Source organism: Cibotium barometz, chromosome 45, assembly GCF_041138505.1.
Source record: "Cibotium barometz isolate CiBa-2024 chromosome 45, ASM4113850v1, whole genome shotgun sequence".
Lineage (NCBI taxonomy): Eukaryota > Viridiplantae > Streptophyta > Polypodiopsida > Cyatheales > Cibotiaceae > Cibotium > Cibotium barometz.
The window spans coordinates 32,587,896-32,615,509 of record NC_141090.1 but is presented as its reverse complement, the minus strand read 5'-3'; the positions used below and the strand labels follow the sequence as shown (position 1 = coordinate 32,615,509).

The 27,614-nt window shown below is 42.4% G+C and overlaps 1 protein-coding gene across 4 annotated transcripts; it reads left to right on the top strand.

Moving 5' to 3' along the window:
• Positions 1-21,747: 21,747 nt before the first annotated feature.
• On the top strand, positions 21,748-27,273 carry LOC147612664 (uncharacterized). Of its 4 annotated transcripts, none has more exons than XR_015263441.1 (18): positions 21,748-21,861; positions 22,284-22,352; positions 22,515-22,583; positions 22,830-22,895; positions 23,410-23,481; positions 23,869-23,940; positions 24,038-24,103; positions 24,352-24,423; positions 24,521-24,586; positions 24,745-24,813; positions 24,926-24,994; positions 25,178-25,392; positions 25,500-25,628; positions 25,700-25,864; positions 25,971-26,108; positions 26,201-26,247; positions 26,393-26,494; positions 26,580-27,273. XR_015263441.1 is itself a non-coding variant. In XM_086782827.1 (18 exons), exons 1-18 carry the CDS (start codon positions 21,769-21,771, stop codon positions 26,667-26,669), a joined length of 1,716 nt encoding a protein of 571 aa, XP_086638953.1. In that variant the 5' UTR covers positions 21,754-21,768; the 3' UTR covers positions 26,670-27,273. The 4 variants fall into 4 exon arrangements, 3 of the variants coding, with proteins under 3 accessions (XP_086638953.1, XP_086638954.1, XP_086638955.1); XM_086782827.1 differs by having other exon boundaries at positions 21,754-21,861; positions 26,201-26,294; XM_086782828.1 differs by lacking the exon at positions 24,926-24,994 and having other exon boundaries at positions 21,754-21,861; positions 26,201-26,294.
• Positions 27,274-27,614: the final 341 nt, after the last annotated feature.

The window sequence follows — 27,614 nt, the reverse complement described above, 5'->3', positions numbered from 1 at the left end:
GGAAAAACCAGCTCGATGGTTCATCACATTGATTTCGGCGATCAAGAGACGAACTCAAGACCTTAAAAACAGCCTTTATCATGGCTTTTCAAGACAAGGTGATTGGTGGAGTGCAGCAAAAGAACTCTATTCAATCGAGTGCAAGCAGAACAAAACCATTTGATATTTTATCCTTCGGATAAAAATCTTAGACTCACGATGTGAGCCATGGGAGAAACTAAACGATGCTTGAAGAGATGTTTCATGATGGGCATAAAGAATAACAACTTACACAACTTTATCATTTTATCCAATCTGGAAACATTCCATCAATGTTGTAAAGAAGAAATACGTTTAGCTGACAACATGATGGAGGATGATCACAATACAAGATGTTCCTCATCTATACCAGGTGAAGCAATGGCTAAAGAAAAATTGATCTCAAAATTGTCATTCCTTGAATTCTATACAGCCTTACTTAAAAGTTTTGAACCAGAATCTCCAAAAGAGGATGAGCCCCCTCAACACCATGTTAAAATTACAGCAATGTGATGAGCTATGGTGGATCAAATGCTAGAATAAACATCATTAACAAAGAGATTAGATGAGTTGTGATTAGTGAGAAATTAACTGATAGCTTAATGTAGGCATGGATAATCAAAAACCAACAAATTCTCATTAGGCCAATGCCTCAATTTATAGAGTTTACATCCAGGCATCTAATCCCACTGATTTCTCCTTGATTCACTCTACCTCTTTTGCTTGATTCTCTCCACCTCTCCTAGAATATCTCCACACCTCCTAAATCTCCTCATGCTACCCTTTATTCTCTCCTAGTAGATTCTTCTCACCTTTTCACAAGTTCTCTCACATTTACAAATTCTCTTTTACAGCCTCTAGCCAAGGGCTTGTTCCCGCACACACCCTACTCACTTGTATATTTCAACACCTCCCCTCAAGTGAATACTCCTAGCACACCTGGACCCTATACCAAGTTTCCCTCTTACTTGATAGTCCCCGACCAGTGCCTCAAGTCCCTAAACTCATAGTCCTTGACACTCTCTCTCGCTATGTGTCCAAGGCTACTACAAGTGCCCGTGACCTTGACTAAAGTGCTCACACATACATCTACCACATGGCCTACATCATCGGTGGCTCAGAGGTGGTTTTACTCTGTTGGGGCAGGTTACATTTGGGTTGTGGGGTTTCTCTCTCTCTCTCTCTCTCAAAAAAGATGATCCGACTCCACTTCCTTTTAGGAGCCTCCATGAAGTTTGCCCATGTCGTTCCTTCTCCACTGGGTTTGCTATAGCAGTCTCTTGCCATGTGTCCTGGCTTTCCATAGTTGTGGGGGCAAGTGAAGGTCCTTCCTCCTACTCTGCCTCTTCCTCATCCTCGTCCTCGAGAGAATCCTCCTTGGGTGAAGAATGCTTTTTCTTCTCCTGCTATTGAGTCGAGCCATTCTTCTCTTTGCCTCTGCTCTCTTTCTCTAGTAGAGCTCATTCTATCTCGTGTAGCTTCAATTCAGGTACATTCTTTAGTGTTGCTACAATATTTTCATATTCACCTTTGTCCACACTCTTCAGAAGCACTGCTAGTGCCTCATCATCTTCTACCTTTTTGCCAATAGGCTGCCAGTTGTTGCTTAATGCTTTTATATCTGTTCAAGTGTGTGATTAAAGGTTCACTTTCCTTCATGTCCAATTTGTAGAATTGTATTAACAGATTTATCTTTGAATTTTTAGCTTGTGTGCCAAATAATTTATTGAGTTCATCCCATGCATCTTTTGCCCATTGTATCCCTGTGAGATGTGATGAATGATTTCATCATTTAAACTGAGTGCGATAAGTCCCAATGCTTTTTCATTCCTGCTCTTCCACTCCAATAAAAATCGGTAGCACCAATAGGCGGTTTGCAATTCTGTTTGGATGGGCTAGAACACTAGAGTGTTAGCTATGTATACCTAGAAGGGCTTGCCCTAATGTTGCTCCTAGAGGGAGGTCAAGCCCCTCCACTGGCTAGGGGTACAGAGAAGGCTAGTTGAAAATAGCTATAAAAAAAAGTGATTATTTTCTAATCATCTACTAATCCTAATTAGTTAGATAATGGGCTCATAAAATTGATAGATTCTAGGCTAGGCTCTGATACCATGTTAAAATTACAGCAATGTGATGAGCTATGGTGGATCAAATGCTAGAATCAACATCATTAACAAAGAGATTATACGATAATTAAGACGTGATTAGTGAGCAATTAACTGATAGCTTAATGTAGGCATGGATAATCAAAAACCAGCAAATTCTCATTAGGCCAATGCCTCAATTTATAGAGTTTATATCCAAGCATCTAATCCCACTGATTTCTCCTTGATTCACTCCACCTCTTTTGCTTGATTCTCTTCACCTCTCCCAGAATATCTCCATACCTCCTGAATCTCCTCATGCGACCCTTTATTCTCTCTGAGTAGATTCTTCTCACCTTTTCACAGGTTCTCTCTCATTTACAGATTCTCTTTTACAGCCTCTAGCCAAGGGCTTGTTCCCACACCCTATTCACTTGTATATTTCCACACACCAAACATCCTTAATGCCTCTCAAAGTGATGGGTGAAATGTCTTGAGTTTAATGCCATAACTAAGTCCATCCCAATCCCCAACTTGTGCGTACAATAGACCTATCTTTATGTATTGCATATATTGCAAAGGATTTAGTCACAACACACCCCCACTGTACTAATTCACCTGAAGTTACCTCAAAACCTCAATCTCTCGTGCCCCAAACAGAAACTGTCGAAAGGGTCGAAACTGCTCAGGAAGCGGTTAAGCAAACACTTCAGTGTTTCTATTGTCGTGGAGTGCACAAAGTGGCAGAATGCACAGTTTGGAATACTTCCATGCCCACCCTCACACTTTGCAACCCATATATGAACGATGTGACATCGATCACATATTCCAAGATTTTCCAAAGCGGGTTGTTTCAATGCAACCGATCTTGCAGAATACAACTATTAACATCTTGAGTGTGCAAAATGGGCAATGGTAGTCAAAGGACCAAGTGTACTGTTATACACATTGGGCACTCTTAAAAAAGCTAAAAGCCAATAAGATAATGAAAGTGAATGGAAATATGAAACCAACATGCGATCTGAAGCTGAAACAAAAGTTGAAACATCCATGGTTTCACTTGAAGATTCTATCATGTTATAGTTAGATTTTCCTATGGGCAATGATGCGTAAACGCGCATTGATTAGCCCTCGAGCTAGTCATAACATCATGACAATAGACACTTGGGTGTCATTAGGACAACCCAAAATCATCCCTAAAGACAATGGTCTTGCAAGAGGTGCCAATGGACAAAACATTAAAGTTCTAGGTTGCTTTAGCTATGCTACTCAAACAATTGGTGGAAATGTAGAATTTAGATTCCATGTTACCCCAGATTCCCTTGAGTATGATGTGATCCTTAGTGGAACTTGGGTACGTGACGACTCGTTGTATTCAATTAATGAATCCATGCAAGCAATCACCTTGAACACTCCTGCAGGCATTGTGCAATTGCTATTCTAGGAGGGAGAGACCTTGAAAGAGCTGGAACTTCCAACATATCTCACTCAGAGTATCCCAAGAATTATGGTTGGATTATATCTTCCAATAAAATCACCACAATCCAAGCACAGATTTATCCACAATGAGAGCACAACATCATGACCCTCGAGTTATGGGATTTATTAGGTCAACCAACACTCACAACTCATCCTAATAGAATTCCATTCACACAAGTCTTGAACATGCTAAGTTTGAGGTACTTTAAACATACAATGTATATTGAAACTAGCCCCCTTACTTGCAAGCTTTTGTGGTTGAGTATGTGTTGGAAGTAGATTTGATCTTGGGGCATAAATAGGCTCTTGCTACCTAAGAACCACTGTTCTTTGCTAGCAATAGAGGGTCATCATGATGGTTAATGACACAAAGTTTACAATACCATACTGCACGGAAGAGGATCCAACCCTAATGGATTTCTATGATGCTGAACGCAAAAAGCTACAAGCCTCTTCCTCAGAAGCCCCTCTGCATAATGACCTACAATTTGCATCAATAAACCGACTCCAATAAAGCATCTACCCCTTTACCTCTAGCCCGAGCAACAAATTCCAATGCCGCAACCTCGCAATCAGTAACTATTCCTGAAGAAGTTCCCCAAACACAACCATCTATCTCTAAAAAGGAACTCAAAGGAAAATCATTGGATTCAACGCCTCTTCATCGACCAACCTCACCAAATGAGGCGGTTGCATGCTCAAAAGTCTCATCATCAACAGCCACTCCATAACAGATTCAAGACTCATCGTCAACAACGCCCATGAGTCTCAACCTCGTAACCTCATAGCCAACTAATAGCCCCAACCCTTCCACTTCATCCAAAAAGAAAACCCCTTCATGACAACCAAGATCATGATATCTTAATGGTATCGGAATGTGGGTGGAGAAGCATCTACTTGTAGCTCAAGACTACTACAAAGGTACTAATTCAATTTGGGTGCCTCGACAATCAAAGCCTCTTCCTCATCAACGCAAAACTCAAACACCAAGGAAGAATAACAGTACTCCACAATGTCGTTCACAAAAGACTAAGCGACTTCCTCAACAAAGGACTCTAGTAACTCAACAAGTGTGGGTATCAAAAAGGTTACTTTTGCAAGCTCAAGGATACTACCAAGGTAATACCAAAGCTTGGATTCCTAAGCACATCAAGTGCCACAAGCCTGCTCAAAGAAAGAAGCCTCAAGGGAATCAACCATTAACTCCTAATGTTCATCAAAGATGGGTGCCTGTGAACGTGCTTCAACAACAAGGGTATTATGCTGGTGATACCACCATATGGTTGCCAAGATCGAACAAAGTGGAGAAAGTCTCACCACCGACTTCAACCCCCATAGCTTCACCTAAAGTTCGACAAGAATGGAGCCACAAGCAACACCACACTCGTTCTCATGATTTTGTCTACGTTACTCTCCAGATCCTTCCTTCTCTTCTTTCCCATTATTAACATCTCTTAGTCTCCCAACTAACACAAATCACATGTAACTCTGCTTATGATTGCCAAAAACAAAGTGAGTAAAAAATATAAACCACATAAAAACATGCTCACAAAAATATAACATTGCAATCGCTAGCAATAAACCCCCACCCGCCGTTAGAAATTCTCACTAATCACTAACCTTTTCATTTACTAACTAGCCTTTCTTATTCCTTCCGGAGGAATAAGGAACATTGAACGTCACTCAACATCAAAAGAAATCAACAAAGCTTGCCAATTCTCCCCACACAAAGGTCTTCGACGCGATCATGAGGACGCGATCGGCACCAGGAAAGGGGGAATGTTAACCCATTCCTAGGTTTAACAAGAGCTACTACCATTATCTTATATCAAGGAGTCCAGGTAGATACACTAAAAGGTCATACATTCAAGATATGAAGCAATGGTGTCCAAATGTACAACTTGGACAGGCGCCCATAATGGTCCTATGAAATACTTATGGTGATTCCTACTACAAGAGCGTGTGGTAGTATGCTAGGATGAAGTCCCAAGTGATGTACTTCATGGATATATTATGAGAGTAATTATTGTACTAGCATTAGGCCTCTTATATGAGCCTGAAAATCCGGCCATAGTTAAGTGAGTGTGAACACTTATGGCCATGTATATAAGCGAATCTCTCTCATAATACAAAGGACTCTCCCATTGTGCAATAGAGTCTAGCTCTTGCTAATCCTCTTGCTAATCTTTTTCTCTAATGCATGCTAGTGAGTTTGTGTGAGTGAAGTGAGGTGAGAGGAGGGACGAGTACACATAGTGCAACGCAGCGGTGTGACAATGCTCGCATGAGGCATGGTGGAATTTCTTCTCAGGAAGTTGTAGAGCTTGGAGACCTCAAGGGTTACAAGCTCGGCCATTGGAAAGATCCTCATGACAGTTGCAGTTCACCACGTAATCTCTTGTTGGATGTGTTTCAAGGGGGGTTTGGGTGAGCCATAACAACCACCTCCTAACCTAGCCTTGTGTTGGCCTCTTGAAGCTCCATTAGTTGTGTTTGTAGGTTCTCTACTTGGCTGGCTTTAGCCCTCCTCCTACACTAGCTCTTGCTGGCTCCCAAGTCGCAGTGCATTTGTGCTCTGACCACATGCCGCATCCTTCTTCCCAATGATTGTTTACAATTTGGTCATTTCCTTGAGTCCATCCATCATGCATCTTTGCAGGTAGTTTAACGCTCCTTGTACTGGGTCCATTTCTATTCTCCAAAAAATTGAATGGTTCTAGTGCAATTGGAACTCTAATTTGGGCATGGTGGAATCTGGCTGTGGGAGCTACATCTCCAGTTGTCTTGTGGTGGCGATGGACTCCGACACAATAAGGCCCATTAGAGAGGAACACTTTCTTGATATCGACACATACTCAAAGTTTTCTATTTTTCTTGAGCACAACCACAATGGGTGAGACCCTTTCTGAGTGTTCAATCTCATAGATAAATTTGCACTCAATTAACTTGTCAATCTCACCTTTCACAATGATTACATATTTGGGATAGGGTTGCTCTTGGACTAGTTTAGCATTGGGTACCATGGGGATGGTGTGTTGTACCATCTCTACACAAACTCCTTTCATGTCATGGTATGTCCATGCAAACCAATCCCTAAACTCCTTAAGGAGAGCAATGAACTTAACCTCCTCTTCCTTGCGGTGAGGTCTTTAGCAATGTATTTTGGCGTAGAGTCTTCGCCAAGTCTACCTCCTTTACTTCAGCAGGTCCATCATAGACTTGGCTCTCGTCACTTTGTAGGTCCTCTTTTTTCATTATCAAACACTAATGTATGATCCCCTATGGTGTATGATTTGTAATGCTCCATTACCAAGCGTAAGTCAGGTTCTTCTTCTTTCTCTTCCTCAGCTACCTTGACAGCCTTAGCCTTAGCGTCTTGTTCCTTTTTGGGCTAATGCATCCCCGAATGGCTAAGTTTGGGTTGACTAGAGACTTCCACCTGGACTATATCAATTGGGAGTGGTCTACAATACATGAATTTTTATAACTCTTCTCCCCAATTTTCTATAAACTTTTGATGAACATCTATAGCACCAATGTACTGTAGCCATTAGGCTATGGGTTATTCTTTCTTACAATCTCATGTGCGTGGTATCTTATAACACTTTCATTTATTTTGTTTCTTCAGTGTTCTTTTGCTTTGGTGAGAAGCTTCTTCTTCTAACTATGTTTGTGTTTCACTTGTCTCAATTTTTCTTGGTTCAATTCCACTCTCTCGTGTTTTCTTTGGTTTTGTTTCTGTCTCATTACCAGACTCCTCAACAGAGGTGTAAGAGTTAGAAGTAGAAATTAGAGTTTTCAAGATCACTATACTCCGTGATTCCCTCGTTGTCTGAGTACATGGCACTCATCATTCACAATGGTACAACTTTGGGGAGTTCCTTTTCATCTAGTGTTACCCATGTTGATCCTTACCTTCCCCCAAGTCTCTACGGTGGCATCATTTGAATCCAATTTGACTCGTCACCTTCATCTATGACCTTTTATTAGGATGGTCCCTAGTTTGGATCAATGTCCTTCTTGCATATGTGAAGAAATATTATAATGGAACAGAATCGATGGTGGTATCTGATTGATTGCCAAAAAGTCCACCATTTCCTATAGGATGTACATGACCAGTCACACAAGGTCTACTCTAAGGATTGAATCATCAAACTATAATTAGACATGGATCCTTGCCTAATCATGGACGATTTTAGCTTCACGCATAAATGGTCTTCCTAGGATCATCTCATAAGATTTGAGTTGTTTGGAGAAATCCATCATGATGAAGGTATGCTCCACCTGATGTTTTAGTACCTTGGTCCTAAGACCTCATAACATTCAGAGAGGTTTGGCAATTGTTCCATCAACCATTTTAACAATGTCAGACACTTCAAGATGAGGTTTACCCATCTTTTTCCAACACTTCTTGGTGATTGAACTCACTCCTGCACCACCATCTAGGATTTCCATTACTATGATTCCCTTGGCAGTGCGACGGAGAGGATTGCATTAGTCTCATCACTCTCAAACTATTGTCCTAGTTTGTTCAATGGTATTTTGACCACAGACTTGGTCTTTTCTTCATCCATTTGAGGATCTCATAGGAAGGATGCCATTTATGCATGTCTACAGAGAAGTGCTTTCAACTTGCTTTTAATGTAGCAAAGAGTTCAAAGTCTCCACATAGACGTGCAGTGATTGTGGTCTCAATTTTTAAAGTCATGAAATCCATCAACTTAGGGATGTTCAATGGAGTACCCATCACCTACCATATGAGGATGCTGGTGAGATTGGAATCTCCACCTCTTGAATGGGTTCAGGGTTCTCATACTCAAACAATCTCCTAAATAGTTCAAAATCCATGCTTGGGATATGTGAGTTCCCGTTGACCTCAAGATGACACTAGGTATATCCAATGGTTTATGGGTTATAAGATAGTCTTTAGGTTCTTTGGATGAACAGTGTTAGAGATGTTTACTTGTTTTGGTCTTGGTTCTAACTCCTCCTAACTATCTGTGACCATATCCTTGTGCTCATGAAGTTGTTCCAATTCTCTTATGAACCAAGTTTCTCTTTATTTGGTTTCTTGATGGTGTGCATCCTTCCTTTTTGATCTCCTTAGTTTTTGTTTGAGTGTCTCTAGTTTGCTCAGAACCAGCCTATGTGCCCCACTGAAAAATCAGAATCCTCATTCATATCATTCATATAGACTAGTTCATCAAGTGTTTCCAAGTTCACTCGTTCCATTTTCTTAGTTTAGTCCTCTTTATGGATTTCTTTCTTCTATGGCCCCTCTTCTTTTTGGATCCTACTCTACTAAAGTAGCCTGGCTTTCTATTTTCCACAACAGGTGTGTTTTGAGCCATGAATCTCGTTATTGCAATTACAGATGGGTTAAGGTTTCTCAAAATTGATCTCTGAGTTTGACCACCCCCTCCATGAAAAGATGCAGGGGGGAAGAGAGCTTGAGCTCTTGCAAGCACACACACACACTCACAAAACCCTAATAGAGAACACACAAGGTGAGAGGCTGAAAATCTTCTTCTTCTCTACTCAACACTCAACACACCATATACAAGATAAGAGTACACACAATATGAAAGGTACTCAACCAATACATACACGGGTTCTCTATAGTGTGAACCCGACTAAATGAGCTGGCGCTATAACTATGCCAGTCTCTAGAGTGGCTGTCACACAGCCTGTCATCCCACTGGCCGCATATCACCCAAGATCTCACCAACCATGCCAGTGGTGTAAGTGTGGGGCCTATCCCCCAGGCGGGTCATCAGTGTCCACCGCCTCACTAGAGCTCGATATCTCAACACTCCCCCTCGAGCTCAACTCCATCTCATGTACACCAAGCGAAGCCCTGAATCTGCGGAGCTTCTCTGTACCCAATGCTTTGGTGAAGATGTCAGCTACCTGATCCTCTGTGCTGACATAAACAAGGTCAAGGTCTCCTGCCAAGACCTTCTCTCTGACGAAGTGGTAGTGGACCTCTATGTGCTTCGTACGAGCATGAAAGACTGGGTTCCTGGCCAACTGTATACTGCTAATGTTGTCACAGAAAATGACAACTTGTCTATCCACTGATAGACCCAAATCTCCAAGTAGCTTTCTCAACCAAGCTACCTCACATGCTGCCATAGCAGCTCCTCTGTACTCGGCCTCTGTACTCGATAGAGCAACCGTAGGTTGCTTCTTGCTGCTCCAAGTCACAGCAGCACTCCCCAAAGAAAACATGAATCCACTTGTAGATCTTCTGTCTGTGATACTACCAGCCCAATCAGCATCTGTGTACCCATGTACACATATCTCTGTCCGAGTCTCATAGAATAGTCCACAATGCAAAGTAGACCTCACATACCTCAGTATGCGTCTCACTGCATCTAAATGCGGTTTCCGTGGAACCTGCATAAACTGACTCACCAACCCAACAGCATAGCTCAAATCTGGTCTGGTGATCGTCATGTAGATCAAACTTCCTACTATACTCCTGTACATAGTAGGATCCTCCAAGATCTCTCCTGAATCTGCACTCAACTTGCCATTCTGATCCAATGGCACAGAAATAGGCTTACAGCCTGTCATACCATACTTGGACAACATGTCCAAGCCATACTGTCTCTGCAGTAATCCAATACCATGTGGTGACCTAATCACCTCAATGCCCAAGAAATATCTGAGCTCCCCCAGATCTTTCATCTCGAACTTCTGTCTAAGCAAGATCTTAACATCAAAGATCTCTGCATCATGGTCCCCCGTAATGATCAAGTCATCTACATAGATGACAACAAGCACAACCCCTCTATCACCATGTCTCACATACAATGAGAAATCTGCATTGGCTACATGAAAGCCAATAGTGACAAGATATTCAGAAATCTTGTCAGACCATGCTCTTGGTGCTTGCTTTAAGCCATACAAGGCTTTCTTCAACCTGCAAACATGCTCGGGGTGACCCACATCCTCATAACCAGGTGGCTGCAACATATACACCTCTTCTTGCAAATCCCCATGCAAGAATGCATTCTTTACATCCATCTGATGTAAAGACCATTGCTTTGACGCAGCCACTGCTATCACAACTCTCACCGTTGCCATCTTGGCAACTGGGCTGAAAGTTTCCTCATAATCAATCCCATATGTCTGCGCATATCCTTTGGCTACCAATCTAGCCTTGTACCTGTTTATGCTCCCATCACTGTTATGTTTAACTTTGTACACCCACTTGCATCCAATGGCTTTCTTGCCTTCTGGCAATTGCACTAAATCCCAAGTTTCATTTCCATATAGTGCATCCATCTCCTCATCCATAGCTTTTTCCCAATTCACATTTCCAACAGCCTCATCAATGCATGTGGGCTCAACAACCTGCACAACCTTTGCCATATATGCATAGTGATGTGCCACATAACCATCATATGTAAATCTCTGCACAGGGTTCTTCACTCTCCCTGATCTTCGCAGCTTTTCATTCATGGCTTCCATAGCCTTCTTTACACCAGGTGTTCTCATAGCTGGGATCCCAAGCTCCTCATCAAGGCTCATATCCGAGCCACTAGACTCTCCATCAACATGAGAATGTCCTGCAGAAATGTCAGGCATTCCAAGGGGCTCAACCACTTTCTCTTTTCCTTTACGTGATGTAGTAATCACATTTGCAGGGCTGGTATTATGACGCAGCCTGCCACTCCATGGTCTATCAACAGACCCACTAGATGAGGACTCTCCTGGTCCACTCAAAGACTGTGATTGCTGACCTGCATTCTGTGCAACCACACTTCCACTCAAATCAGCCCCAACAGCTTCTTTTTCAGCAGCATACCAACTGCTCATCTCATCAAAGACAACATCCCTTCTTACCCTCAACTCACGTGTAGCAGGGTTATAACACCTGTATCCCTTTTGCTCAAGGGAATATCCAATAAACACACATTTTTCAGCTTTCGGATCCAGCTTAGTTCTCAGCTCATCTGGCACATGCACATATGCAATGCATCCAAAAACTTTCAGATGAGACAAATCTGGTTTTCTGCCAGTAAACTTCTCCTCTGGAGTTACATCATGTATGGCTGCAGTTGGAGTCCTGTTCATGATGTATACTGCTGTAGAAACAGCCTCAGCCCAATAGCAATGCGGCATATTCTTCTCTTCCATCAATGCTCGCGCAATCTCAGCAATGTGCCTGTTTTTCCGCTCAGCAACTCCATTTTGCTGCGGAGTATATCTGCATGTGAACTGTCTCCGAATACCATTCTTCTTCAAGAATTCAGAGAACTCATTGGAGAAGTACTCTCCCCCTCCATCTGACCTTAGGCACTTTACATATTTCCCTGTTTGCTTTTCAATCAAAACTCTGAAATTCTGAAAGTGAGTGAATACCTCACTCTTCTCCTTCATGAAATATACCCACACTTTCCTTGTGTGGTCATCAATGAAAGTGACATAGTACCTGCAGCCTCCCATAGAAACGGTCTTTGTAGGACCCCATACATCTGAATGCACAACATCTAGTGCATTTCTGCTCACATATCTGTTACGTGGAAACACATGCTTTGTTTGCTTCCCAAATTGGCATGCTTCACAGATTTTCTACATACCTTCCACTTTAAATTTTGGCAGCCCTGTCACAATTCCTTTTGTCTGCATAGACTTCAATCTCTGCACATTTACATGTCCAATTCTTTTATGCCATATGTCTGTGTCTGCAACAACTCCTGAACCATTTGCAAACATCGCAGCACTCATTTCAGGCATGTCTACATCCAACGTAAACATTCTGCCCACTCTGTTGCCTTTTGCAACCAACCTGCACTTGTCTTTGAAATCTTCAACATAACACCCATCTGGGTTAAACCGAACCTGCAACCCCTGCTCAATCATCTGGCCAACTGAAACCAGATTCTTTGTTATGTTCAGTACATGAAGTACATCTGTAAGGTACTTCACTTTGCCATCCTGCATAGATAATGGCACATCTCCAACGTGGGCAATTTGATGAGCAGTGTCATCCCCTGTTTCCACAAAACCTGGTCTTTCCGGGTTCTTCATCTCCTTGAACCACTCCCCATGACTCGTCATGTGGTTCGAAGCGCCTGAATCCACATACCATACATTATCTTTTTGTGCTGCATCAACATTTTCAGACATGGCATTCACAACATGCTGCATAACAAACAACCTTTCATTATCCTCATTATTTCTGCTTGAGGATGCATAGTTGTTTTGCTGCACTTTCCCATTTTGCATGTCAGCTTGCTTCTTGTAACATTCTGCCTGCACATGTCCAGGCTTACCACAATAATAGCATTCACGTGCATCATTATATTGCCTTTGCCAATTTCCACGGCCTCTTTGACTCCCCCTGCCTCTGAATTTGCCTCTTCCACCTGCGTGTTGTTGTTGTTGTTGATTCTGGGACTGTTGTTGTTGCTGCTGCTGCTGGCCATAATTCTGATTACCTGTTCGGCCACCTCCTTGACCGCGTCCACGGCCTCCTCTACCTCGTCCTCTTCCTGAACTTGTGTAGAAGGCCTGTTGCTCTGAACTGTTTTTGCTTTGTGAAGACTGTTGGTCTTCACCCAAGTTCTTCTCTTCGATAATCAGCATAGACACCAAATCTGTAAAGTTGGGAATGTTTTCCCGAGTCTGGATAGACGTCTTAAACGCCTTGTATTGTGGCCCGAGACCACGTAGACAGACTTCCACCTTGTCATCATCATCTACTGACACACCAATAGATGCAAGGGATTCCACAATGCCCTTTATCTTCAACGCATAGTCATTCACAGACATGCTCGTTTTCTCCACAGTATGAAGTTCATTCTTCAACTGTATCTTACGTGCCTTGGTATTTGTTTCATAAAGCTTTACCAAGGTGTCCCACGCCTCCTTGGGGGACTTGGCATCCTGAATGTGCCCAATCATGGTGTCCTGTATACTAATGGAAAGCCAATACATTACTTTCCTGGCTCCTTGGTTCCAGTCTTTAAACTCTTTCACATCTGCAGCAGTCGGATTTATACCCGGTATCTCCGGTGCCTCTTCATGCTCACCTTCTATGTAGTCCCAATAGCCTTTTCCCATCAGGAAATTTGTCAACCTGAACCTCCAAGCATGGAAGTTATTCTTGTCAAGCTTCTCAGCCACAATCTGAGTCATCCCATCATTTGACATCTTGCCAAACACACAAATTTACCAGAAATTGCACTCTGGTTTTTCTGCACAAACTGCTGTATTTTCTGCACAGCGGTACTGCAATCCACTCAAATGTCACAACCAGTGACCTCAATGCACATACATACACCCAATGGCAACTGTAGACCTCTTTGCAGCACCCACAGTGTCTACATAGTCAATCTGTCTTCCTGCAGTTCTTAAAACAGAGTTCTGCAGAGAATCGATGACTTACCCGCAGTGCTCGAAATCGCCTGCTTTCTGAAAAACGGAGGTCCAGACGCGCCCGAAACGCGTTTTCGGCCCGAAAATATTAGTCCGAAGCACTGTATAGTTGCCCTGTAGCTTCACTCCCGCGAAGAAAGCTCCTCAATCGGAGATCGTTTGCCGGTGCCTCCCGTAGAGCTCCCGACAAGGGTGTAGTCACCAACACAATAGGGAAGAGTATTTGAAGCTCTTACCCTCGTACCGCTTCCTGTGGTTCTCTTGCTTGCAGCTCAGCCCTTAGCACGAACCAAGCTCTGATACCATGAAAAGATGCAGGGGGGAAGAGAGCTTGAGCTCTTGCAAGCACACACACACACTCACAAAACCCTAATAGAGAACACACAAGGTGAGAGGCTGAAAATCTTCTTCTTCTCTACTCAACACTCAACACACCATATACAAGATAAGAGTACACACAATATGAAAGGTACTCAACCAATACATACACGGGTTCTCTATAGTGTGAACCCGACTAAATGAGCTGGCGCTATAACTATGCCAGTCTCTAGAGTGGCTGTCACACAGCCTGTCATCCCACTGGCCGCATATCACCCAAGATCTCACCAACCATGCCAGTGGTGTAAGTGTGGGGCCTATCCCCCAGGCGGGTCATCAGTGTCCACCGCCTCACTAGAGCTCGATATCTCAACACTCCAATCATGTTAAGAGGTGTGATGGTAGGACCATTCTATTGATTTGTAACTACAACTTTTATTAGGAAATCTTTGATCCAATGATCTATTCCACAATGATTTAAAAGTTGTAGAGGTGGCATGCTAAAAGATGTAGCTTGGGTGATTGGTTGGTTTCTGATGGGACACTCAGAGAATCTGTGTGGTCCCTACCAATGATAGCATTGAAGAGGCATTCTCTTGACAGTAGAGTTGTTGATGTCTCGACCTCTTCCTATTGTGGGTAGTTGGTGTACTGGTTTGACTCTGCCTCTTGCAGCTACATAGTAGTCCATATAAAGTTATGTGGAGTCCTCAACGACATGTGATGCACTATACAAGTCAGCCTCGTATTCTAGACACTCAAAAGATTCCTCAAGACCTATTTGGTTCAACAATGTACTCCTTGGAGGTGGAGCTTAAGGTCCCAAAAATAGTGGAGGTAACGACTATTTTGTGCATTGTAAATCCCCTTTGTAATAGATTGCTATGCCGTTTGCTCAACATTTGGGTGAGATGTTGCAGAGTAGGAAATATGGCTTGTGGTTGTGATGGAGATGCAAAAGCTAACTACTGAGGTCTAGAAGCATTAGCAAGGGTTTGTAAATGCAAGCGACTGTATACATGTACATTTTCAAGAGCTTTATTTGCCTTTATCCCCTCCTGGAGTGCTTTTATGAAGTCTGTGAAATTCATCTCCAGTAAAGTGTTGCCTTTAGCAGGGTTTCATAGTAGAAGTGCTATGTCCAGTGACTTCAGAAGCAATAGATTTAGAATCCAATGCTTTCGCTCCCTTGAACATTAGATTATCTTCTAATTGGATAGCATTTGTTGTGACTTCATCGATCCCTCTATAATGATTAAGCCATTATAGATAGCTTCATGTTTAAGCCCATGGATGAATCTATCAAGCAATTGATTATTCAAATAATGTTCATGCAAAAGGAAGTGAGAATTCAAATGCTGGAGCCAACTAATGAAATCACGTACCGACTCCTCTTCTTCTCTCTCTACTTTGTGTAACTATAAAGCTACACCCCATAAGACTCCCTCACACAAATTGTTTCAAGAATAATCTCCTAAGAGTAGTGAAGTTCAAGTGTTCCCCAACCCTAGGAGTTTTATACCAATCCCCAACCTTACTGTCTAATGTTAGACTAAAGGCATTAGTCTTGGCGACCTCATTTCATTCTCCTAGAGACTCACACACTTGATCAAACACCTCCAGATGTCTACGAGGATTACCACCTCCAGTGAATCTTTGAGTTAGCTTGGCTATTTGGGTGACCTTTCCATAGCTATGTTGACCTTCATCTCTCATAACAGGTGCTATGCTCTCTAATCTACCGCTCTTCCTAGGGCTTGTGCAAAAGCAACTCAGTTTCTGTGCGGGGCTGGTGTTGACACAAGAGGTGCAACATGCGTAGGTGTAGCATGTGGCACTTCTTGAGGATACATTACTCTAAATCCAGGTGGAGCTGGATGTACAACATAAGGCATGTGTCTTATTGGTGCCCCAATAGGTGTTATAGTCCTATGGGAATTAAGTGTAGTCACAACAAGAGTTAGTAGCACACCCACCCTAGGAAATGGATGTGTCATGGTGGGTGCACTAGAATGAGATGTGACGAATGGTGGATGTGAAGTTGATGGTCCTCTTAGAATGGCCATAGTAGATGTGCCAAGCATAGGGAGGACTGCGTGGAAAGTGGAGGTGGCTTCTACCATGGTGGTGTCTTAGGTAAGTACATCTCTAGGATCTAAGAATGTGGAGTTCATGCTAGCATGCTCTTGAGTCCCTACATGGCCTTGTGGGATAGAAGATGTGGTGCGTCCATGGTATAGCCGGGTGATACTATAAAAGTAGGATCCGCTGAGCTCACAAGGGGTGTTACCATTTTTCTCATTGTGGGTGCTCTTGCTTTAGATGTCTCAACTTGCATCATAGGTCTTTGGATCCTTTCATGTTCAATGACCCTATGTATGCAATTGTAGATGCCATGCAACCGTTCCTCCTCCGTTGTGTCCCCCAAACACTGATTGAACATCACTAACACTATAGATTTGAGTTGTGACTAGATCCACCAAGGTTTCTAATTGTCGCATCATACTCCTAGTCTTTTGTAAGAAGACGTTGGTCCAAAACATGTGCACATAGTTCTTTTCTCAAGGTAGATGCGATATTATTGCTTGTGTCTAGGCTGTTAGGGAACTACTTCTGTGGTCCTTGGGACTGGCTTTGGGTATACTGATCTATTTGGGTATACTGGCTTTGGGTATACTGATCTATTTGGGTTGTAAATCAATGTTGTGCCGATTGCAAAGTCTCTTCTTCTTTGGCTCTAGCAGCCTTGTGCCAATTGCAAAGTCTCTTCTTCTTTGGCTCTAGCAGCCTTTGGGTATACTGATCTATTTGGGTCATAAATCGATGTTGTGCCAATTGCAAAGTCTCTTCTTCTTTGGCTCTAGCAGCCTTGATTAGTACCTCTACTTCTTGCACTTCTTCTAAAGTTCTAATGTCAAACATAAATGCTTGTGCAGGGGGTGGAAAATGGTCACAGTTGCTGCAAGTGCATTGATAGGGATACCAATGTGAAGGCTCTCTACTTGTGATAACAAGACTACACCAAGTATCTCTCTAGAGTTTACCTCAATTGCTTCATCATGTGGTCGATATGTAGTAAGATTTGGTTCAGAGGTAGCAGTTAAGGCCATACCTCGAAGGTAGCTAGCTACGCGGTCAAAAGACTAGTAGCTAGCCAGGCTCATGAGGCTCGTCACTTCTTGGGATTGGGGATCCTTCCATTAACTCGAAGTCAGACAAAGTATCATTGGCTTCTATTGCACATCCTTGTACAATGCTAAACTAGGTTCCGATCAAAGGGCTAGAGCCTAGTGTAGGCTGGTACAACATAGCTCAATAGACACACTATCATTTAAATAAGCCTCTAATATGTGTTTAGAACATAAGTACATGTGATTTAAGGCTGGTCAGGGGCAAAGGGATTCAATGGGTAAATTTGTATTTTTTTAAAAAAAATTAGTGCTAGAGAAGCTTATCCAAAAATTGGGTTTCATATAGTTCTGAATACTTTGGAAAGAGTTGTGGATGCACTTTTTTCACTCTGACCAGAGGGTTTCCTATAGTTAACTGAGATTGCAAAATTTTTTTGGGTCTTGTATAAAGTGCACCAAAATGACTGCAAAACGACCTAAAACCTATAATAGGCAAGTTTGTGTGTGCACTTTTTTAATTTTTTCTTCTTTTTGCACCCTAGCCTTTTTTTTAACTTTTTTATTTTTTACTTTTGTGGTTTTCCACAATACCCGAAAAGGGGTATTGTCAAGATTTCTAATTTTTTACTTTTTTCCAATTTGTCTCCTTTGACTTATGGCCACAAAGCCTACCAAAAATCTTGCCCACATTACATGTGGCCATCCAATACCTTGTGGCCTAGATTATAGGGGGATTAAGCCTAATTAATCTATGTTATTAGCATTAATGTAAAAAAGATTAAAAAAAGAGATAAAATGCAAAAATTAATCTAGTTTATAAATCCACCCCAAATCATTGTTTTCCAATCCAATTTTTCCATACAAGGAGTCGTTTGGAAGGTTACATTGACTTGTTAAGTTCTGAAACTTCCTAGAAAGGGAGAGGGCAGGCATGAAGGTGAGTTCTAACATATCTTATTGATACTTCTACTTCAATAATATCTAACAATGCAAGCAATGTTGCTAAGCTAATGAAGTTTGGAAGGTCACATTGACTTGTTAAGTTTTGAATCTTCTTAGAAAGGGAGAGGGTGGGCATGAATGTGAGTTTTCTTCAAGCTTGACCATAATGAGCTTCTAAACAATGCAAGCAATGTTGCTGAAGTAGTGAAGCTTTGGAAGGTGACAGTGACTTGTTAAGCTCAGAAGCTTCTTAGAAAGGGTAAGGGAAGGCAGGTGCGGGGTTGCGAAGTTTGAAACTTGCAAGACAAGGGATTTGGAAGAAAGCTTTCAACAAACTATTATGTGAAGTAAGGAAGAACATAGAAGAGAGAGTAATCGATCTTCTTCTCTCTCCTCTCTCTCTCTCTCTCTCTATCTCACACACTCACTCACACACACACACACGTGTCAATCTTCTCTCTCTCATTCACACACAAAGATGCAAAGCACACATAGTGAGACACACGTGCAAGCACACATAAGTGCACATAGTGACACACGTGCAAGCACACATAAGTGCACTAGTGTACACAAAAGAATTCTTTTTTTTTTTTGGGGTGCGAACGAGCCGGGTGCAGGGTTGTACGGCACACAAGTGGGGCCTCAACACTAAAGGGCACGGGACACTGGGGAAGCCAAAGATTTGGGATCGAGGGTGGGCAAGTGGGGGGACGCTGGCGGCTTCAATCTGGGCCGTCGGATGTAGTGAACTCCAGGGATAGCGGGTGAACTCGGGCTTCGGCTGAGTTGGCAAAAAAAAAGCTTTTAAAGTAGCCACGCTGGACTGACGTGGCAGGACGCCACGGGGGAAAGCCGTGCATGCAGGGGTACCCGTATACCAGAAAGATCTCAAAGATTTGATTTTGCGCGTGCTTCTCTCTGCGTTTTTCTCTACACGCTTTGCTGCGATTGCAGGCTTGGCTCCGCGACGACGCTGTGCTTTTGCATGGGTGATCTTCTAAGCTAGAATCAAAGGCTCTTCATCAAGCTAGCCATCAAGCTGTAAAGGTTTTTCCTGCTTGTTGGTATTGCAACAAGCACCCAGCAACGCCTTCTAAGGTGTATGGTTCTTCATCAAGCCTGCAACACAATTTTATAGAAGCATGGCACCAAGTGCAAGCCGAGTGCATAGGAGGAAGAAGGCTGCCATAGGAAGCAAAACAGGTGGCAACGAAGGTCAAGCAATGGAGTTTCTAGAGTCTACACAACTTGACAAACGAAGAAGTCCTCGACTAAAGGAAAAGCAAGCATCACCGCAATCGCCCTCCCCACAAAACTTGGATGCTGCATCAGGGGAAATCTTGCCCCCACATAGCCTCAATAAGAGGCCCAAAAAAAAGTTGGAAACCATGCTCATGAAGCCTACAACCTCAATGCAGGAAAACGCGGGCCCATCTAATGTTAAAGGGGAAGGGATGGCTGAGGGGACAGATCAGATTTTGCCATATGCCATTGTACGATTGCCAGATGGGAGGGTTGGGCGCCAATGTCGTGCAAGTGACACTTGCCCCCTTGCTAAATCTTTCATAGAAAAGAGAAAGAGTATGATTGGGCACTTAAAGCTTGCTCATGGGTTAGATGTTGATATTCCCAAGCTGCCACTTGGTCGTCCTCCGAAGAGCAACTTAGTAGCTCGTGCTTTCCCACACCCGTATGCTCAGAGGTGGAAGAGACAGGCATACGAAAGATCGCAAGATAAAGAAAGAAAGTTTCAGATCAATCGACAAAAGTATGAGCATTCTCAATACATGCAGGCTAAGCGCGCATGGGATAACCTTTGTAGTCAGTTCAAGAACAAATCAAAAGAGGACTTCATAGCAAGCTGGGTGAAAGATAAGATGGACAAGTACATGTCAACAGCAGAGGCTCGAGTTGCCAAAATCCAGGCTCGGATAGATGAGAATATCTCCAAAGAGGTAAGCTTTGCTGCATCTAGAAGCTAAAAGGTTTAATTTTGAAGTGTTTTCATCTCATGAAGATGTGTTTTCAACTAAAGGATACCCATCATGTGTGCCCTTCTCGCTCTACTCTCAAGGATGCATTTATTAAATGCTTGCGTTAGGCCTTATGGTTAGTTATGGATGGGCCTGGGGGTGGAGAGCTATCACCAAGGAGTTGGTTTCCCCTTTTTGAGTCTCCTAGATGTACTTAAGAGAAGTTAATGCCCTGATTTTTTTAGGTTCTTTTGTTGTCAACAAAATGTAAGAATGTATGATAGTGGAGTAGCTGGGACGATCTTACAAGGCAAACACACACATAAGACTCTTTGTTTATGAAAGGCATAAGTATCGAACAGTTGGAGCAGAAAGGAAAGGTGCAATGTGCTCAAATATCGTGCGAGTTCTCGCTTGAATGTGGATCAGTGGTGTGCCGTTGCTCACACAATTTCTGCTTCAAGTTTTTGAGCCGTCTTTTACCTTGCCAATCTGCCCAAGAATGGGTTTTAGAGATTTAGCCTACCCAACAGTTGTGCAATGCACGATCTATAAGCTCTACTCCTTAAGTCAGAATGTAACGTAGCTTTGTATTCAGGATTGTATCTAGTGGAAAGTGTAGCAACCTTAAAAGAGTGCCACCTGAAGCTCGTTAACTTGTTTTCCATCTTATGAATCATGCTTCTTGAACATGTGTTTTTATCTTATGAAGAATTTACGCTTTCTTATACTGAGAATGATTTGTGTAACTACAATTTATCATTTCTTCAATTCACAAGTCATGACTTTCTTGCAAATATTAGAGCTCATTTGATGTGTTAATTTGACATGTTGTGCAATGTTCTCTTGTGGGCTTATCCATTTCAAAAGGCTGAACTGAGTTGTTGGGCTGCTTTCGTTAATTTGCCTTCTTCTTTCTTCAGCTGGCAGTAGGGCAAGGGGTAGAATGAAAGCCAAATAAAGTGTATCCATAAATTGGGCAAGCTGGACAAAATCCACTGTGAAACAAAGTATGTTTGAGTTGCATGTATGCGTGCGAGCGAGTGTGTGTGTGTGTGTGGGGGGGGGAGGGCGGGGCGGGGCGGGGGGGGTTGAGTCAAACTTATATGTCAAGAACAACCCAAGTTGCTCCTACACTCTGAGCTTCCATGCCAGTTGCCCCCTTGGTAGCAGATGAAGTCATGATGTGCAATGTGTTTACTCTTGAATTAATTGTTCTTGAATTAGATTACAATTTATATGTATTCTTGGTCATATACACGGTCGAAGTCTATGGCTATTTCCCAAGTTCACATACAACACGCATGGTTTCCTTGCTGCAGGCCAAGTTTATTCACCACATGTCAACTTCACTTCTTACATTTTTGAGATCACTTGGCATGGCTGTATTTGCAAGATTTCGTAACCCATGAGGTTGTTGGGCTTACAACTATGGATGGCTATTATTTATTGCAGGATTTTGGAACCCATGAGGGTGTTGGGCCGTGTGCGGATACAACAAATAAGCACAACACTAAGAAGAACGTAAGCTTTGTCATATTTTTCATTCATCCCCTCGTTCTGATTCATATCTCTATTTCACTAACATGGCTGCCTTGAAAGTGCCTAGCCATTCTCTCACGGTCTTCCCACTAGTTTGTTCAAGTCCTTTCCATTGCCTAATTTCCATGGTCTACTCGCAGCATGCCAAGTTTATTAATTTGATGCAGGTTTACTTGTTGCATGCAGAGTTCACTCACAGCTTGCTAAGTTTATTAACTAGATGCATGTTTTCTTGTTCAATGCAAAGTTCACTCACAGCTTGCCAAGTTCTCTCCCTGCAGCACTAACATGACTCCATAGTTGCATGCAAGGGTTGGTAAGCAAATTGCAATGAATGCACATGCAATGTGTCTACTAGTCATTGCCCAAGTTGACATACACCTCACACCTTTTGTTTGTTGCAGGATTCTGGAACCCATGAGAGTGTTGGACCATGCGCGAATACAAGAAAGAAGGACAACACTCAAAAGAACGTAAGCTTTCCAATATCCTTCACTCATCCCCTCGTTTTGAGTCATGTTTGTGATGTTGAAAGTGCCTAGCGATGCTCATGTGGGCTTCTTGGCATAAGTAAGTATGCGAATTCACGAGTGCAAAGATTGTTTGTAACTATGCATGGATATTATTTGTTGCAGGATTCTGAAACCCATGAGAGTGTTGGGCCATGTGTGGATACAAAAAAGGAGGACAACACTAAAAACAATGTAAGCTTTCAAAGTTTGCTAAGTTCTCTCTCTACATCACTAACATGGCTCCATAGTTGCATGCAAGGGTTGGTGAATAGTTTGCATGCAATCAATGCACGTGTAATGTGTCTACTAGCTCACACCTTGCTAATTTCATTCACATCATGCCAAGTTTATTCACATCATGCCAAGTTTCTTTGCTGCTGCCAAGTTCACATACAACTCACATGCCCTATAGTTTGAGATCATTTGGGCATGCTGCAGGATTCTGGAACACATGAGGGTGTTGGGTCACGTGTGGATACAGAAAAGAACACCACCACTAAGAATGTAAGCCTTCTAATCTTGCTAAGTTCTCTATCTACTTCATTAACATGGCTCCATGGTTGCATGCAACGGTTGGTGAACAGTTTGCATGCAATCAATGCACGTGCAATGTTTCTACTAGCTCACAACATTATCGTCTTCCTTAGTGTCCTCACACTTATCCCTTCCTTGCTAGTTCATTCACATCATGCCAAGTTCATTCACATCATGCCAAGTTTCTTTGGTACTGCCAAGTTCACATACAAATCACTACATGCCCTTTAGTTTGAGAACAACACTAAGAAGAACGTAAGTCTTCTAATCTAACATGGCTTCATAGTTGCATGTAAGGGTCGGTGAACAGTTGGCAATGTGTCTACTAGCCATTGTCCACGACTCACACCTTGCCAAGTTCATTCACATCATGCCAAGTTCATTCACATCATGCCAAGTTTCTTTGCTGATGTCAAGTTCACATACAACTCACTACATGCCCTACAGCTTGAGATCATTTGGACATGCTTCTTGTTTGTTGCAGGATTCTAATTCTGGAACCCATGAGGTTAAGCCATGCGCGAATACAAGAAAGAAGAACAACACTCAAAATAACGTAAGCTTTTCAATCTCCTTCACTTATGCCCTCGTTCCGAGTCATGTTTGTGGTGCAAAGATTGCATACAACTATGCATGGCTATTGCATGGAGGGTGTTGGGCTATGCATGGATACAAAAAAGAACAACACTAAGATTAACGTAAGCTTACATTCTTCTTAGTTTGCTGCCAAGTTTGCTTACATTCAATCTTAGTGTTGTGTAGTTGTTGCATGCAAAGTTTAGTCACAGCTTACCAAGTTTATTAACTTGATGCATGTTTTCTTGTTGCATGCAAAGTTCACTCATAGCTTGTCAAGTTTCTTTGCTGTTGCCAAGTTCACAAGTTCACTCACTACATGCGTGGCCTTTGAGATCATTTGGCCCATGCTTCTTGTTTGCCGCAGGATTTTGATTCCGAAACCCATGAGGTTGGGCCATGCACGAATACAAGAAAGAAGAGTAACACTCAAAATAAGGTAAGATTTCTAATCTCCTTCACTTATCCCCTCGTTTCGAGTCATGTTTGTGGTGCAAAGATTGCATACAACTATGCATGGCTATTACTTGCTGCAGGATTCTGGAACCGGTGAGGGTGTTGGGCCATGTGTGGATATAAAAAAGAAGAACACTAAGAAGAACGTAAGCTTACATTCTTCTTAGTTTGCTGCCAAGTTTGCTTACATTCAATCTTAGTGTTGTCTAGTTGTTGCATGCAAAGTTCAGTCATCACAGCTTACCAAGTTTATTAACTTGATGCATGTTTTCTTGCTGCATGCAAAGTTCACTCATAGCTTGTCAAGTTTCTTTGATGTTGCCAAGTTCACAAGTTCACTCACTACATGCCCACACTTTGAGATCATTTGGCCCATGCTTCTTGTTTGCTGCAGGATTTTGATTCCGGAACCCATGAGGTTGGGCCATGCACGAATACAAGAAAGAAGAGTAACACTCAAAATAAGGTAAGATTTCTAATCTCCTTCACTTATCCCCTCGTTTCGAGTCATGTTTGTGGTGCAAAGATTGCATACAACTATGCATGGCTATTACTTGCTGCAGGATTCTGGAACCGGTGAGGGTGTTGGGCCATGTGTGGATATAAAAAAGAAGAACACTAAGAAGAACGTAAGCTTTCTAATATTTTTCATTCATCTCCTTGCTCTGAGTCACATCATCTTGGTTTCCCACTAGTTTGTTCAAGTCCTTGCCGCTGCCTAACATGGCTCCATACACCTCACACTTTGAGATCGTTTGGGCCATGGCCATCTTCTTGTTTGTTGCAGGATTCCGGAACCCATGAGAGTGTTAGGCCATGCGTGAATACAAGAAAGAAGGACAACACTCAAAAGAACGTAAGAGATTCTAATATCCTTTATGCCGAGTTGTTAAAGCTTTTCATGTTCTTCTACATTGTTGGTTCACTCTTCTCTTTACTTGCATGGGCCCTGTTCTTGTTTGTTGCAGGATTCCGGAACCCATGAGGGTGTTGGGCCATGCGTGAATACAAGAAAGAAGGACAACACTCAAAAGAACGTAAGAGATTCCAATATCCTTTATGCCGAGTTGTTAAAGCTTTTCATGTTGCTGCCTACATTGTTAGTTCACTCTTCTCTTTACTTGCATGGGCCAGGTAAGTGCAGCTAATTCAACCCTGGAGTTTGTTATGTCCTAAAGGGACTCAATGGGTGAATGCATTGTTTTCTTGCCATTGTGTAGGTGTTTGAGGTTTCAAGGAAAAAGTTGCCTATTAGGACTTCTCGTGCAAAGCAAAGTAGCAATGAAGAAACACCGATTATTGTATCATCGCCGACTTTTTCTGAAGCATACAACAATATGGAATTTATATTCGAGATCTCCAACATGCAGGTTATTGTTACAGAGAAAGGGGAGGGGAGGTTGGTAGCAACAAGGGGCAATGTTGCGAGATCTAGGTAAGAGGCTCTACACGATTGACAGTTTATCAAAACCATGTATTGTCATGATAGTCTCAGCTTGTGTGGTTTGCTGCATTTTTTTTTGTTTGGCTTTTGCCTTGCAGGTTAGCTTCCGGGGCTGACATTGACTTTGTTTCCATGAGATCCAAAACCTTTGTGCGCGTAGATGATAGCTTTTTGAGGGAAATGTTTGTTAATGAGGCATCCACTAGGACCATGAACTTGTTTGGGATGTAAGTGTATCACTTTGAACATTTTAGTGCACTTACATGGATGCACTTTCATTCCCTCCTTGCATGCACAGGTTGATGGAGAACAAGTTGCCATTGGACATTCTTGAGAAGGTGTTTTGGGCTGATTCTTTGTGGTATTCTATGTCACGTAAGTGTATGGAGAATTTCCTCACCCGCTTCTTCGAGAAAATGGATATGTCAGCCATTCAATTATGTTTCTTTCCCGTTGTATGCAGGTGTGTGTGGTCACTTCATTGGTAAAGAATTTTGGCTATGCTTTTTTACATACCACTTGGCACTCAAATTTGTGCGCTTTTAATGGCTGGCTATTGTGTGCAATAGGAATCATTGGTCCCTCTTTACCCTGTATGTTAACAAGAACGAGGAGGTGCCCCTTTTAAAAGGGAACAAAAGCTATTTGTTATACATGGATTCATTGGGACTAATAAATCCAGAGGAGTGCTTGGATAGTTTGTTCATGTAAATTGAAATTCTCTTCCATGTTGGTTTTGTTCATGTATACTCATACAATGCATGACACATGACATGGTTCTGGTTTGGATTGATTACAGTGCTCTAAAATGCTTGGCACCGCATGTGGCTGATTCAACCCTTCAAGGTGCTTTGTTCAACCCCGAGACAGAGCTGAAACTAAAAATCGTTAAGGTGAAGGTGACGTTGATTTGTTGGTAGCAGCGAGTTGAATTTGTTATGAATGTTCTACATGCTGAATGTTGGTGTTACATGTGCATCATTTGGGGCAGGTACCGCAACAGGACAATAGCACAGATTGTGGCTTCTATGTGATGGCGTTTATGAGATACCTCATTGCCGGTATATTGCAAAACAATGTAGACAAGAATTGGGTAAGTGCTTGCTTCGTGTTACGTCTTTGCTGCTTCAAGAAGAACATGCAAGCTCATTTACGCTTACAGCTTTGCTTTTTTTCAGCTCACAGATCAGTGGTTTCAACATGAAGATGTATGCACGCTTAGGATGGAGCTTCACACATGGTGCATGAGTGTTTTGGAAGAACTGTGACACGTCTACTGTCTTGAGCAGCAGTGACATCCGAGCAGCATGTCTTATTTTGTGGGCAGCGCACTTCTTATGACATGTTTACTTTCTTGAGCAGCAGTGACATAGCAGTGACATCGGAGCAGCATGTTAAGGATGTTATTTTATGGGCAGCGCACTTCTTATGACACGCACAGTAGCATTTTTTACTTTGGAGCGAGAAGCATGTAGATGCAGGACCAGCCATGTGATTTTGGAGCATTTTTTACTTTGGAGCAAGAAGCATGTAGATGCAGGACCAGCCATGTGATTTTGGAGCACTGTAGGAGCGACAACCTCGCACCAGCGATGTGATTTTGGAGCAGTGTAACATGGCTTATCGGTGGGTGGCAAACTTATGACGCGGAGTCCTGCACGAGCGACAAGCATGTAGATGCTTTTTGGAGCAGCAACCTCTATTTTTGGCACCAGCTATGCGATTTTGAAGCGGTGTTTTTGGCTTGTCGTGGGCAACACACTTCTTATGAACATCTTTATAAACATATTTGGCATCTAAGGATGTTTTGTATCAGCCAATTCACATGAAATACATGATATTTTTTAGCTTCTCAATATAATTTGTTTTGGTTCCGATGTAAATTGTCTATCAACAAATATGCTTCCGTTGGTTCCTTTTTCAACTTTGCTATTTGGTGTTTAGTTTAGTTCCGCAACATGATGGTTCTTGTTGATGCTCTTGTACTGGAAGCTCTTCATGTTGAATTTGAATCAGATTCTCCGCTGCTCTAGATAAGCCCCATATCTTGGCCCAAGTAGCGAGAAGATCGAGTATAATGACACTCCAACATGCATTGTAAGGAGCCAAAGTGCTTCCACGTTTTGGATATGGTCTCTGTTTGTAGATTGTGTGGGACGTGTAAACTCTCAAGCTAGTCCTGGTGCACATAGAGAGAGAGAGAGAGAGAGAGA